The sequence below is a fragment of the Scardinius erythrophthalmus genome, assembly GCF_964197995.2.
Source record: "Scardinius erythrophthalmus genome assembly, chromosome: 24".
Taxonomy (NCBI): domain Eukaryota; kingdom Metazoa; phylum Chordata; class Actinopteri; order Cypriniformes; family Leuciscidae; genus Scardinius; species Scardinius erythrophthalmus.
In genome coordinates, this window is record NC_138244.1 from 2,577,030 (window position 1) to 2,592,666 (window position 15,637).

The 15,637-nt window shown below is 37.5% G+C and overlaps 1 protein-coding gene across 1 annotated transcript; it reads left to right on the plus strand.

Moving 5' to 3' along the window:
* Positions 1 to 5,978: 5,978 nt before the first annotated feature.
* On the plus strand, positions 5,979 to 9,225 carry LOC308684343 (uncharacterized protein). Its single transcript, XM_081355501.1, has 3 exons — positions 5,979 to 6,559; positions 6,640 to 6,714; positions 8,149 to 9,225. The coding sequence occupies exons 1-3, from the start codon at positions 6,503 to 6,505 to the stop codon at positions 8,359 to 8,361; spliced, it is 345 nt and encodes a 114-aa protein (XP_081211627.1). The 5' UTR covers positions 5,979 to 6,502; the 3' UTR covers positions 8,362 to 9,225.
* Positions 9,226 to 15,637: the final 6,412 nt, after the last annotated feature.

The following is a 15,637-nucleotide window of genomic DNA, read 5'->3' on the forward strand; positions in this document are numbered from 1 at the left end:
AGCAATAATTGGATATACTAATATATATATATATATATATATATATATATATATATATATATATATATATATATATACTTTCTTTTTTTTAAATATTTAAGCAATTTGCTCTTATAGATATTATTTTTATAATATCAGATTTCGAGAATTGCACACAAGATCATCATTATTGCAGTGAACTGGATGTTTTTACTCTTTACCCTAATAATCAACACAAGTGTATAGTTTTAATAAATTAATTTATTTAAAGTTTATACACTTCCTTGTCATTTATTTATGTTCTCAGTTTAACAAATATCTGTCAATGGAGTCAAAAGTAATTCATAGGGAAAACAAGATTATTTTTCTGACTTCATTGATATTTATTCATAATTTTCATAATTTGTTTCACTTTCACTTTTTTATACTAATATTTTGAATATATTTTTCTATATATATTTATTTTTTATATTTATTTATATATATATTTTTCTATTGTTTTTGCACACACACACACGCACACACACATAGTGATAAAGTGTAATGAAACTGAATGATATGTTTAAAACCATGTCATATATTTATTTTATATATTTATTTATATATATATTTTTCTATTGTTTTTGCACACACACACACGCACACACACATAGTGATAAAGTGTAATGAAACTGAATGATATGTTTAAAACCATGTCAGAAAGTTTTGAAATGCCAATTTTCTATATTTTTTTACCAGTTTTACTTATAACAGTTACACAGTTGACCAATCACATTAGAGCATTCAGCAGAAGCCCCGCCCACTAATATAAACGTGTGATCCGCAGTGATAAACGAGTCACTTATTTTGAAGCATATGTTTGTTACATTTTTGTATATTTTCTATTGTGTTCTTCAACTAAATGTTTTCAGGGAAAACTGAGTCAAAACGCTTGCTGCAGTTTCTCTTCCCAGCAGAAATCTGTAAATCCAGCTGGTTTATTCTGAAACAGTTTCCATTAAAAACTCCAGAGAAGCACTCGTGTCAAAGGTCATCAGAGGTCATGTGTCCGTCAGCGATTCACTATAAATCCCAGAACTACAGCGAGGATGTTTTGATTCAGTAATTAAAGCGCGAGCAGATCGAGGACTCACATTAACCATCTGTACGGCACCGTTACTCATGCGAGATGGAGTTCTGCATTGGTTAACTGAGGTTTTAATGACTAGTTGTGTCTAATGCAGAGAGGATGGAGATGAGCTAATGGCTCTCAGAGGCTCATGCTGCAGATTCCCCCTTTACACGGCAGAAGTCAGCGTGAGTGTGTGTGTGTGTGTGTGTGTGTGTGTGTGTGCACAACCTGAGAGAAACAGAATACGCAATCAGTGGGATTAAAACAGAAATGTGGATTTATTAAAGATCTGTTTCGATTTCATGTTGATTGTTATGGGTTTAAAAGACATTTCATATTCAGAATTATTATTATTATCAGATGAGAACAAAACTTGAACTGAATTTATCTGAATAACGACTCTACTGTCTTCTGTAGAGCTGCTTTACAGCTGAACTGAACTAGTTTCACAACTGATCAACTTCACACAGTTATTGAACTGAACTGAATCAACATTGAACTGAACTGAATCAACAATGAACTGAATTGAATCAACATTGAACTTAACTGAATCAACATTAAACAAAACTGAATCAACAATGAACTGAATTGAATCAACATTGAACTTAACTGAATCAACATTAAACAAAACTGAATCAACATTGAACTGAACTGAATCAACAATGAACTGAATTGAATCAACATTAAACAAAACTGAATGAACATTGAACTGAGTTGAATTAACATTGAACTGAACTGAATGAATATTGAACTAAACTGAATCAATATTGAACTGAACTGAATTAACATTGAACTGAACTGAATTAACATTGAACTGAACTGAATGAATATTGAACTGAACTGAATCAATATTGAACTGAACTGAATTAACATTGAACTGAACTGAATTAACATTGAACTGAATCAATATTGAACTGAACTGAATCAATATTGAACTGAACTGAATTAACATTGAACTGAACTGAATTAACATTGAACTGAATGAATATTGAACTGAACTGAATCAATATTGAACTGAACTGAATTAACATTGAACTGAACTGAATTAACATTGAACTGAACTGAATGAATATTGAACTGAATCAATATTGAACTGAACTGAATTAACATTGAACTGAACTGAATTAACATTGAACTGAACTGAATGAATATTGAACTGAATCAATATTGAACTGAACTGAATTAACATTGAACTGAACTGAATTAACATTGAACTGAACTGAATGAATATTGAACTGAATCAATATTGAACTGAACTGAATTAACATTGAACTGAACTGAATTAACATTGAACTGAACTGAATGAATATTGAACTGAACTGAATCAACACTGAACTGAATTAACATTGAACTGAACTGAATCAATATTGAACTGAACTGAATCAACACTGAACTGAACTGAATGAACATTTAACTGAACTGAATCAACACTGAACTGAATTAATCTGAATAATGACTCTATTGTCTTCTAGAGCTGCTTTACAGATAAATGTGAATTTGTCTCATATTTTATGAAGTTTGCATCATTGATTCCGTTATTTTCCTAATTATCTCTGTGAAGCTGCTTAGAAACGATATGTACTGTAAGCGCTTTAGAAATAAAGTTTGAATTAAAACTTGACTTGACAATGTTAGAAATGAAATCCAGATTCAGTATGTCAGTTATGTGAACGTTAATGGAACATTTAATTTCATCATTCCTCACACATTATAGGACCGTTAACTTTTAATGTTCTCTGGATGATCTACAAATGTTAGACGATCATCCAAATAAACGAGAAAACCAAGTAAATTCAAGTAAAATGTTACTTGAACGATGTTACTTGAAGAATGTTTGTAACAAGAACCCTTCCAGAACGTTCCCAGTTCTCCGAGTGGATGTTCCTCTGTGTGCGTAAGGGCTTTGAGTGTGTTTAATTGTCTGAAAGTAGGTCATATGATTCATATCAGTGCGATACTGCACTTCTGATCAGTGTTTCATGTGTGAGTTTGTGTCTCTGTTCAGTAATGAAGAGCATCAGTGTTTCAAACACACACACACACACACACACACAGTTTGATGTGGAATTGGATGGAGGTCAGTGTGTGTGAGTCCTGAGTCTGTGGGGAAATATACAACACTCGTAAATATAACACTGGTAAATGTCAACGCTTCTTCATCCTGGTCACAGATCGTGTGTGTGTGTTTGTGTGTGTGTGTGTGTGTGTGTGTGTGTGTGTGTGTGTGTGTGTGTGTGTGTGTGTGTGTGTGTGTGTGTGTGTGACAGAGGAGGATGAAGGTTTGGCCTTTAGAGGTTCAGAGAGAGTCACGTCAGTCGTCATGAAGTTCACATCTGCTGGTTCGACTGACACTGCATGTGTGTGTGTCTTTCTGAGTAATATAAACATATTTCCACAAATTCAGATCTTGCTCTGTGACCCCGCCGTGACCTCAGACCTGAAACAGCTGGTGTTTAGACCACAGTAGAGTTTGATCAGCTGATATCAGTCAGGGGTCCGGAGCCACTGCAGCGCAGGATGAAGAATAAATCAGTAAAAAATACTAAAATAAAATACTTAAAATATAATAAAATAAAATATTAAAAATAAAATAAAATACTTAAAATAAATAAAATACTTAAAATAAAATGCTTAAAATTAAATAAAATAAAATATTAAAAATAAAATAAAATATTTAAAATAAAATAAAATACTTAAATAAAATAAAATGCTTAAAATAAAATAAAATATTAAAATAAAATAAAATACTTAAAATAAAAATATTAAAAATAAAATTAAAAAAGTAAATAAAATAGAAAATATAAATATAAAAAAGTAAACATTTATTTATTTATTGCATTTTTTTTACTAAATATGAATATAATATGTGATGAAAATAATGTAAAGTGCAATGATTTTTATTTTTCCCCTCAACAAATGTTGTTTATTGAACTATTTTTTATTTGAATGTATTAAAATAATCCAACTGAATTAAAATACTAAAAAAAATATAAATAGAGTAAAAAACACAGTGATTTTTAAAAATCATTTAGAATTTTTCCCCTCAACAACTGCTGTTTTATTGTTGTTTTTCATACTGTACATACAGAATCACTCAAATAATTCTGGTTTATTAATTTTATCTCCCAGTTTGTATTGATAAAAGAGTTTGAAAAGAGTTTTGTTACTTGAAATAAATGTTAGCTCAAAAAAAATATGTAGTTTATGTAGTTTAACTGTTGTATGTTAATTATGTACTAAAATGCATAAAAATGTTCAAAATAATAATAAAAACTATACATCAAAATAACACTGTCTGAAGATTGAGATCTCTACTCTGGGATCATGACTGTGAGTTTCGCACATTTGCTTTAAACAACATTTTCATTCCAGATCCGTTTGTTTGTTTTGGTCAGACTGGAAACTTCAGCAGAAATCACGAATATAACGAGCCTCGTCTCAGTCCAAATATCTCCTGAAGTTATGAGTTTTATTGCTAAGGGTTGCCATAGCGACCCGCCTCTCCCTCAGACGTGGAGTGGGAGGAGAGATATGGAGAGAAGGTCATGAGATATGAATATAATTGCTTTGGGTTGCCATGGGCTCCTCGAAAGCCAAACTCCGGCTCTGATCAATGAGTTTCTTGAGAAGAGCAGAGAAATATACAGAAAACAGGAGTGAGGATAGTAATACTGGCTGCTGATTGGCTCCTCAAGTGCCAGTCAAAAGATCAGGCCACGCCCCCTCATGATTAATGCATGAGGTCCCTGTTTACAGAGTTTCTGTAGAAAAGCTTCATGCAAAAACATGCAGAAGATGATTGATGGAGATTTCTCTTCCTCTTCCATCTTTCATTCCTCTCAGACGTGGAAACTACACAATAATTAAAATGAACCTCACAGAAACATAAAGATCATCCAAACTCATCTTGAGTTTGGATCAGCCTCTTGACCCACATCAAAACAGACACAGAAACAAAATAAAAGTGAGAAATGTGAGAAATATCAGTGGCGAGTGAATTCAGAAAATCTATTAATCATAAACATTTCCTACTGACTATAAAACTGATGATTTGTATTAAAACATATATATATATATATATATATATATATATATATATATATATGTCCTGATAATAACCTTATAATTTGGCTCTATCATGTTTCACATTAATAAAATAAACTGTGTAGACTTCATGTTTACTGTCATTTGATGCATAAGAGTGTTTATTTTGGATTTTATGGCACTGTCACACATCAGCGCTTTTGGAGTAAATATAAACATCCATTATATAAAATTAAACCTTTATATGTTGTTAAAACTGTAACTGTGTTGACTTTATGTTCTGTTTCATCCCTGAGAATGTGTTTACAGGGACTTTTACTCTATATATTGCTGTTCTTCTGTTTCCTCCACAGCAGGAAGTGCAGGGACTCTTAACTAGGAGCCATCTTGAGTGAATGCAGTGAGTCTGAGGTAAACATTCGTTATCACTGGATTATATGGATTATTATACACATATTTGACTAATAAAAGTGTCTAAATGTATTTAGTAACTTGATATCAAAAGTTTTGCTTGACTTTGACTCAGTTGTGTTGGTTTGGATGACAGATGATATCACGTATAATATCCTTGAGACTGTTGTAAGGAACCTTTCATAATAACCTTTTTCATAATGACAAAATGTAGCCTAATATTGTATTGATTTGTGGAGCCAAAATTATTCTCTTATGATTTCCCCCACTCCACCCCCACTGTTAATGTCTGTAATCTTTCATTTGCAATAATAATTTAAACAGAGATCTCATTTCCCCACTGAAGCAGGAAATGAGGGGACTCGCTGCTGATTGGCTGTCACTCACTTCCTGTCACACACACACACACACACACACACACACACACACACACACACACAATGACATCAGACGTCACTGATACCATCTCTGCGCATCTCTCTTCTTTAATTGAAGTTAATCAGAGGAAGTGTGTGTGTGTGTGTGTGTGTGTGTGTGTGTGTGTGTGTGTGTGTGTGTGTGTGTGTGTGTGTGTGTGTGTGTGTGTGTGTGTGACGGACGGCCCGGGCGGGTTTACTTCGTTTAGAACACCTCCGCATTTCCTAATTAGCAATTAGCGTCCGGGACTCAGTGTGAATCATGTGTGACAGCTCATTAGCAGCACTTCATTACCGTACGCATGCGAGTCGGTGTAACACAACTACAACATTGGAGGATCAGATTTAATAGTGTTTACTAAGTCAACATCACTAATATTTGATCAGACTTCATTGTGAAGGTCTTGTTTAGTTCTGAAAGACTGTGCTGGTGTAAGTCTATGAGGCCTTATGGTGTAAGTGTGTGTTAACGTTGGACTCATCTGTGTGAATATACTGTGGATGATACTGTGAGGCTCTTGGTTTAGTGTAATGGTCTGTTATGACGTCTTTATGGTTTATTAAATCATGCCGTAATCAACATCTCAGCAGTTTCCAGGTCAGTGGTTTTATAGTGGATCTGGTGTAATTGTGTTGGAGCGGCTGTGGAAACACTGATGATCTACTGGTGTGTTACAGCGCCTGAGATCCAGAACCAGCTCATCCAAGCTAGCATTCCCAGTACAGGATGAAAACGCCACAGTAACACTTACAGTAAGGTTCAGTTACATTAACTAGTTAGCATGAACTAAGAATGAAATGCACTCAATGTTAATTGCAACATTTACTAATACTTTATTAAAATCTTGTTAACATTAGTTAATGCACTGTGGACATCATCCGAACCATCATAACATTATCCGAACATCATTCTTCACACATTATGGGAATGTTCCTCTTGATGTTCTCTGAACGTTCTGAAACAAGGAGTAACATTTACAAAGCGTTAGACGAACGTACAACTGAAACATTTCAGAACAACATTATATGAGTGATGTATAAATTATGTTTTTGTGAATAATGTGTAAAATGTCCACAGATAACCAGGAGCGTTCTGGCAAGATTCACTCAAAGTCATGAACAAACGTTCTTCCAGTGACATTAATATAATGTTCGTTCAATGTTATCTGGTCTTTCATAATGTTCTCAAAATGTTAGCACAAAAACATTATTTATACATCGGTCATGGAACGTCTGAAACATTTTATTTTTTATAAAGTTTTTTTTTTAATATTACTAGTTTCGGAACTTTCAGAGAACACTGAAAACATAAAAAAAAAAGATGTTTTGAATATTCAGAAGTAATGTTTTGTGGTTACACTTTTGATATTCTACTAAAACTGCATGCAAACTAACTCTGATTAGAGTATCAGTGGACTGTTAGTTTAGGGTTCAGGTTAGGAGAATACGTGGACCTGTACTTGTAAAGTTAGTAGTCAGTAGAATATCTGTAGAGGAGCATCAGAATAAAGAGTCAGTAGATATTAACATCACTAATACTCTAATACTGCTAGTTTGTGTTAGCGGCCCCTAAGTTAACCACTAATGATCTTTACATCAATCAAAACTAACTTTATCTGGACAATAACTTTATTCTAGAGCTGCTGTCAAGCCTAAACAATCTCTGTTACTGTAATCAACTCGAAACTAATCCTGTAACCCTGAGTTTGTTCAACTACCATCATGGAACCGGCCCCAGGTCGTAGACAGATATCTACCTGTGTGAGTGTGTATGTGTGTGTGTATGTGTGTGTGTGTGTGTGTGTGTGTGTGTTTGCTTGTACAACTATCTTTGTGAGGACCAGTTTGAGTGTTAGCCCACTGGAGTGAGGACAGAGAGAGTACAGTGAGGACGTGTTGGCCGGTCCTCAGTCTCTGAGAGCCTTTAAAGGCCTGTTTGAGGGTCAAGACTTGGTTTTAGGGATAAGGTTATAATGAGGTTAAGGGTCGGTTTAGGGTCAGGGGTCGCGTTAGGCACTTAGTTGTGATGGGTAAGGTTAGGGTAAGCGGCTAGAGATTGTGTCATTGAATGTCCTCATAAAGATAGATGTACACGAGTGTGCGTGTGTGTGTGTGTGTGTGTGTGTGTGATTCTTGAGCTGATAAACAGCGTGTGTGACCTCGGCCGGTGTGTGTATTGGTCCGCAGTGGATGCCCTTATCGCCCCGTCGCTCCAGTGCCGGTCTGGACACAGACCCAGTGCGTCTCCTGGAGTTATCAGCGCTGGGCTGTCGGCGTCGGGGATCTGGAGCTGATGAACGCCTCTGGCCTCGTGTCCGGCTGATAAACACCAGCGTCTGCTCCACACAAGCTCACGCTGCAGAATGGATTCGCCATCGATCTCGGCAATCCTCAGATTGAGTTATTATTTTTCCCAGTGCCATTATATCGGGATGATGAACGTGAGATTGTGATCGGCTCAGCTCGAGAAAAGAGTTCAGGATTAATCACAGCGTTGCCATTCTGCAGAATGTCAAAAAAACACGTTTCAGCTGAGAATGCAGTGCGAATAATGCCATGGAAGAGTGATTTTACTGTTTACTGATTTGCATTGAAGAAACTGAATCGCTCTCATTATAATCCATGAGGCTGTCGTCTGAAACCGGCTTTCGTTTCAATAAAAGATGTTTTAAACAGATGCACGGATGAATTATTGGTTGTTTATGTGTGTATGCTGGTCCTCAGGTCAGTGTTGCTGATTCATATTGATTTTCATGTGTTGTTGAGCGTCTCTCGGGCACTACAAAGTAAGCACACTTCATGTCGATCTGCCCTGAGGTCAGATCTATAACTTTAGCATAATACTAAAGGCCTTAACAGTGTGTGTGTCTGTGTGTGTGCAGTATCGGCCTTCATGTAAGTGTGTGTCCTCACACTCTTGCGCCGGTGTAAAACACGAGGCTTGAGTCGAGCTCGCGGACTGAGTGAATCAGGACTGTTGAAGCTGTCATGCTAGTTTAGCGGCCGCGTTTCAGCGTTCTGCAGTGATCATCCCGCATTCGCTCATTGATTTACTGTTAGCTGCGATTATCCTGACGTTTAATGATTTAACATGGATTGATTTTACTCCTTATCAGCTGCATTTAGAGACACAAACTCGATGCTGAGGAGGAAAGGATGGAAGGGATTTAGTGTCTGTAATTCATGTTTATTTCTGCATTGACGGTTGTTCTGTTCGCTGAGGGAAAGATCAGTTTTGCTTCTGCTTTTTTAGGGCCCTATTTTAACGATCTGAAACGCAAGTATCAAGTGTGAAACGCAAGTAACTTTGTGGGCGGATCTCGGGCGCTGTTGCTATTATACCGGCGGGATAAATGACTCTCCGACGCAAATCTAAAATGTGTTGGTCTGAAGTCGCTTCATTACTCATAGGTGTGGTTTGGGCGTAACGTGAAATAAACCAATCAGAGCGACATCTCACGTTCCCTTTAAGAGCAGGCGCGCTTGTTCCATGGCGGATTGCTATTATAACGGCGGATTAGCCAGGAGCGGTTCACAGCCGAGGAGACCGGCGTTCTCGTCAGGGCCGTAAAACACAGAGAAGTGACATTGGGGATGGAGAAACACACCCAGATTAGCTTCGGTTAAACAGGCGTATGATAATTTGGGTAAATGTGTAAGCTAGATTTATGCCTATTTTTCACATCTTCATGGACACAACAATGATTTCCCTCGTGTGGAATATTTTTCCTCGTAATAATGTATGGATTTATAAAAATGAGAACTGTTGCGTCTGTGTGTAGATGAGAGAAGCAAAGTGTATGAGCGTTGTGCAAACGCTACATTATGGCCAAGCATGCGCCCTTAAAACAGCATCTGAATAACGCGCCACCGACTTTAGACGAGGTTTCTCCTGGTCAGTGGAGGAATTGTTTTCTGAAACTGCAAAATAGCACCAGGGAACGTTTGCGCTGGAACACGCCTCCTCTTTTCCCTGAACCGCCCCCGGGAGCGCAAGTTCATTTCCTAGTTTACCGACGTGCGTCTGTGGAGGGAAGAGTCCGCTGTGCGTCGGGTGAGAAATAGGAATGACACATGTGTCGTGTACAAAGTCAATTGCGCTGGGTGCGAGATAGGGCCCAAATTGTTAATAATCTGAACAAACCTCTAAAAATCTGTGGATTACCATTTATGCACAAATACAGTCAACATGTTTGCTGTTTCCAACACTAGTTTGCATAAACACAGCCGTGAGAAAGCAAATGCAACAATAATAAAAAAAAAAATTTTACTTCTGCATTTTGAAAAATGTGACTGTTATGTTTGTGCAAATGAAATGATTGTTAGTAAGATCCAGTGGAATCTCTTCATGACAAGAGTAAAGACTGCTAATAAACGTGTGTGTGTGTGTGTGAAACCCTCTGAAACTGCTTCAGGAGAAACACACGTGCTTCAGGACAACCGTGGATAACTTACCAAGACAATTGGAGAAAATGAAATGTTGTGCATGCAGGGCTTTATCAAAGAGTTCTGCATAAACGTGTGTGTTCGACAGGAGCTTTGATCCAGATCTGCGTTTGCTGTTGTAATCTGAGAGGAGTTCACACTTCATTTAGTCCAGAACTATATTAACATCAGTTTGTTGAGTGGAGATGTTATTCACACTCCAGCGACTCGCTTTTAGAGATGTGCATTTATTCATTTTAAATGTGAATGTGTGATAATGATTTTTAACGTTGCACTAATGTTTGACGAATGATATAATGGAATGTTTCATGCATAATAAAGAGAAAAACAGAAACTGGCCATTTTAAACATTGTAAGAACATTCAGAAATGTTTTAAATTCTTAATGGGAACGTTAGCAAAACGTCCCTTAAAACATGTTTTTAATGTCTGGGAACAAGATGGTATTCCTGCATTAATTTAAATGAGCAACCCAACCCTGCTGGGTCAGATAACCCATTATTGGGTTAATCCGTATTTGACCCATTGCAAAACAATCCAAATTTGGTTACTTTCAACATTATATAAAAAGTGCCAGCACAAGCAAAGGTAGTGCGCCAGTGTTTGTCTCTCTCACTGGGTCAGATCTGCCTGACTGTGTGTGTGTTTGATGAGTGAGTGTGTGTGTGTGTGTGTGTGTGTGTGTGTTGTGTTGTGCACTGGGCCGCTAGAGGGCCGTTTGCTCATGATGGATGGCAGATTCAACCTCTTTCTTTTGTCAGTGTTCATTACACAGATTAGCTCTGAGCACATGTCTCTCGCCCCCTCGTTCACTGTCCCGCGGTTTAATCCCACTAATGTCGCTCGTTTGAACAGTTCGCCCGTCGGGTGTGTTGTGGCGTCTCGCCCTGAGAGGATGAACAGCACAGAGGTTATGTTCAGAGAAGTCAGGAATACATCAGGAGCGGCGCGGGAGAAATGAGCTTTTAATGCTTCTCCTGTGTGTCACCGGGACGCTTGATGCTAATAAGAGTTCATCAATCTCCTGCTGTGTGTGAGACTGTGTGTGTGTGTGTGTGTGTGTGTGTGAGAGAGAGAGAGAGAGAGAGAGAGAGAGAGAGAGAGAGAGAGTGTGTTTGTGTGTGAGTGTGTGTCTGATACAGTAGAGGATCTATCAACTCACTGTGTGTGTGTGTGTGTGTGTGTGTGTGTGTGTGTGTGTGTGTGTGTGTGTGTGTGTGTGTGTGTGTGAGTGTGTGTGTGATGGGTAGGTTTAGGGGTCGGGTTAATAGGCCTATGTGTGTGTGTGTGTGAGTGTGTGAGAGAGAGAGAGAGAGAGAGTGTTTGTGTGTGAGTGTGTGTCTGATACAGTAGAGCAGTGGTTCCCAACAGGGGGGTCGCGGCCCACAAGGGGGCCTCAGCGAGCTCTGTGGGGGGTCGCGTCGTATTTTGAATAGTTTTGAGCAATGAGCATTAAATACAAGTCCTTAACTTTTTTCTGTTCAAAATTTACAAAATGTATATAATGAGCGAGTTCATCATGAATCCATTTTCCAATCCGTGTTTTTGTCTTATCTGAACCACTATGGTACACCTATAATAAGTGTTTACATTGGGACTATTTCACACTGGTTCGGATCGCTGCCGCTGCGGAGTAGCCCAGTACCTGCGTGACTCGTCATAGACGTACACAGAGAGAAGTAGTTCCGGCTACAATGTTCTTCCGAAAGACGCATTATTATAAACGCAAGTTTATTATCGCTCGTTATAGCGCCAAAAGCGTCAAAAATAAAGCCTCACATTGATAAAGCCTCACAAATAACATGCAAGTATTGAGGTCCCAGACAGCAGTCATTTAGTAATAGCCTATATACTTTTTTTTTTTTTTTTTTTTTTTTTTTTTTTTTTAACCTACACACCAGTGTGAATATTTTTGTTATTGCATTTTTAAATAGGGCCACTTTATAGGCTACTCCTAGGCTTACGTTTTTAAATTACAAAGTGCCTACTGATGTTTTTGTTATTGTATTTTCAATATTATAGGCTATTATTTGTGCATAAACATATCTGGTTATAGTAAACATACCGTTTGCTTGAAAACAACATATTCTGTCATCCTTGCTGCAAGTTTACAAGAGCGATAATATCATTAAATGTGAAGGGGGGCCCTAAAAAAATTTCTTTGGAAAAAGGGGGTCTCAGACAAAAAAAGGTTGGGAACCACTGCAGTAGAGGATCTACCAACTGACTGTGTGTGTGTGTTTGTGTGAGAGAGAGAGAGAGTCTGATACAGTATAGGATCTACCAACTGACTGTGTGTGTGTGTGTGCGTGTGCGTGTGTGTGTGTGTGTGTGTGTGTGTGTGTGTGTGTGTGTGTGTGTGTGTGTGTGTGTGTGTGATGGGTAGGTTTAGGGGTCGGGTTAGCGTGTGTGCGTCTGTGTGTGAGAGAGAGTGTGTTTGCACCTGTGTGTGTGATGGGTAGGTTTAGGGGTCGGTTTAATGTGTGTGTGTGTGTGTGTGTGTGTGTGTGTAGTCAACTATATTCAATGGAAAGTATCTAAAGCCTGCTCAAATGTAAAGCCCGTACTCGATGACTAGATTACTAAAGCGATCCTTCAACTCTAATGTGACGCCTGGAATTAACCAGTGAAATGTATTAATCTGCAGCCGAGACGAATATGCATGCATAATTTACATAATCACATGATGTATGGTTCTCATGTATGCATGAACAGAAACATATTTAGCATGTAAAGGAGCAGAGGCTTAGACGTTCCAGATGTCAGAGTCTGTGAGTCGATGAGGAGATGATGATGATGATGATGCTCTTCCTCAGTGTGTCTCGTTTCCTAGAACAAACATCTCAACATTCTCACATTTTTTTGATTACATGTATTACTGTTCCTCACTGTGTTCCTCCAGGCCTTCACTAGCTCTATCAGTCAGGCAGGGGTTAATAGGGTTGGTAGTTGACACGGCTATCAAACAGCCGGCCTTGATCTGATGGGGCGAACACAACACTAGTGAACATGACTGATGCCCAGCACTGGTTCATTGTGTTTGCTGTGGTAGTTATAAGTGGTTTTATGCTATTTTTGCAGCTAGAATCATTTGCGCACAATTTCTTTTGTGTGTGAGATTGAGTAATATTGTCTGCACACTCAAAATGAGACTGAATAGAAAAATGTGCATAATAAATTAATACAGGATGCGTTAAGCATTTTGGATATGGTGAGTGTTAACCTGTTTTGAGGCACGTGTGTGTGTGTGTGTGTGTGTGTGTTTCGTGATGCTGTATTCCAGGTCTTTGTTCTCAATGAATTCACATTTGACCCTTCAGAAGCGCTATGATGAAGTGCCTGCCGTTAAGAGCTCTCAACCTTCCCGATGTCCTCCGCGCTGGAGAGTTAAAGCATTAGGTGGAGTGTGGACCTCTGTAAGTGCTGTGGAAATGAACACTCATTAGAGGAACTCACATCACACACTCGACTAGCCCAGTCATTCACCGCTGAGTGTTTATAAGCTATATGAGCTGAAGACTATAGACCCGCTTCAGGGGAATTATTCAATTTGCCGCACAGATAGAGGGCCGTCTGAACTGTTATCATGGCAAATGTGGAGTTTCTAACTCAATCCCTCTAGCGCCACCATCTCTCTGAAGTTGCACTTATGTTTATGCTAATAACTTAGGAATGAATTTGGCTCCTAGCCCTTAAGATTCCTATGATTTATTGGATCAACACGATTCAACTGCATTCTATATGGAAGCTTGTTTCCGCCACAAAATAAAACATTTTAAAAGATAATTGCGACTTTTTATCTCACAATTGCGAGTTTTCATCTCGCAATTCTGACTTTATTTCTCAGAATTGCGAGATATAAGGTCAGAATTGCGTGAAATAAAGTCACAATTATGTGTTATAAGGTCAGAATTCTGACTTTTTTCCTCGCAATTGCGACTTTATATCACGTAATTCTGACTTTATAATTTATATTATACTTGCGAGTTTATATCTCGCAATTCTGACATCTTTTCTCAGAATTGTGAGATCTAAAGTCCAATTCTAAGGGAAAAAAAGACAGACTTTTTTTTTTTTACCTCAGAATAGTTTATATCTCACAATTCTGACTTTATAACACGCAATTGCGACTTTATATCATGCAATTCTGACTTTACATCTCGCAATTCTGAAAAGTCACAATTATGACTTGATATATCACAATTGTGAGAAAAAAAGTCCGAATTGTGAGATAAAAAGTCGCAATTATTATTATTTATTTATTATTCAGTGGCGGAAACAAGCTTCCATAATCCTATGACGTCATTTACCATCATGAGGAAAATTAACATTTTCCGCCATTTTGAATTTTCAATAAAAGTAAAAAAAAAAAAAAGCAGCAGCACATTTTGATTATTTTCTATTTTATTGAAACTGATCTTAAAAGATTAGAGAACAATCATACTAATTATACTATAACAATTTCTGTCCTCCATTTTTTTTAATTTCTTGAAAAAACTACTTTTTCAAACTCGTCCTAGACGGTTTGTCCGATTTTCAGTTAAATTGGCACGGATCATCTTTAGGCCGTTCTGGCAAAACGTTCTTAAAAGATTTCTGATAAACCAAACCGTTCTGGAATAACACACCAACAAATTAAACAAAGAGCACGTCAGAATGGCCGTAGTGCTGTCTCTCCGCAACGCTTTAGCGTATTGAGACGAATATTGGTACATGTCATCACAAGCATGACCTGAGGATACGTGCAGAGTTTCAGCACAGCGCCACCTACTGGTCAGAAGATATGAAAAAAAATGCTTATAACTTCTTAACAGTTTGCACAAAAATCATAAAATATTTCTTTTGATTTAGCGCAGCATCCCGAGTGGAATGATACCCAACCGTCCCATATCGGCCACTTTAAGTTTTAATATAAAATGCTGTATTTGATCATTACGAAACTCAGCATCTGTCATAAGGAACATAAGCTACTCAAAAAAGTAAATAAATGCTAGTAGCATTTGAATATTTTTGTGTATTTTATTGAAACTGGTCTTAAAAGATTCCTTGAGTCATACCGAGAACAATCATACTAATTATGCCATATTTGGTATCAATTTTTGTCTTTCTTTAAAAAAAAAAAACTACTTTTTCAAACTCCTCGTAGACAGGTGGTCTGATTTCACACAAATTGGCTCAGATCATCTTCAGACCATCCCGGCAAATCTTATTAAAATCATTTTGATAGACCA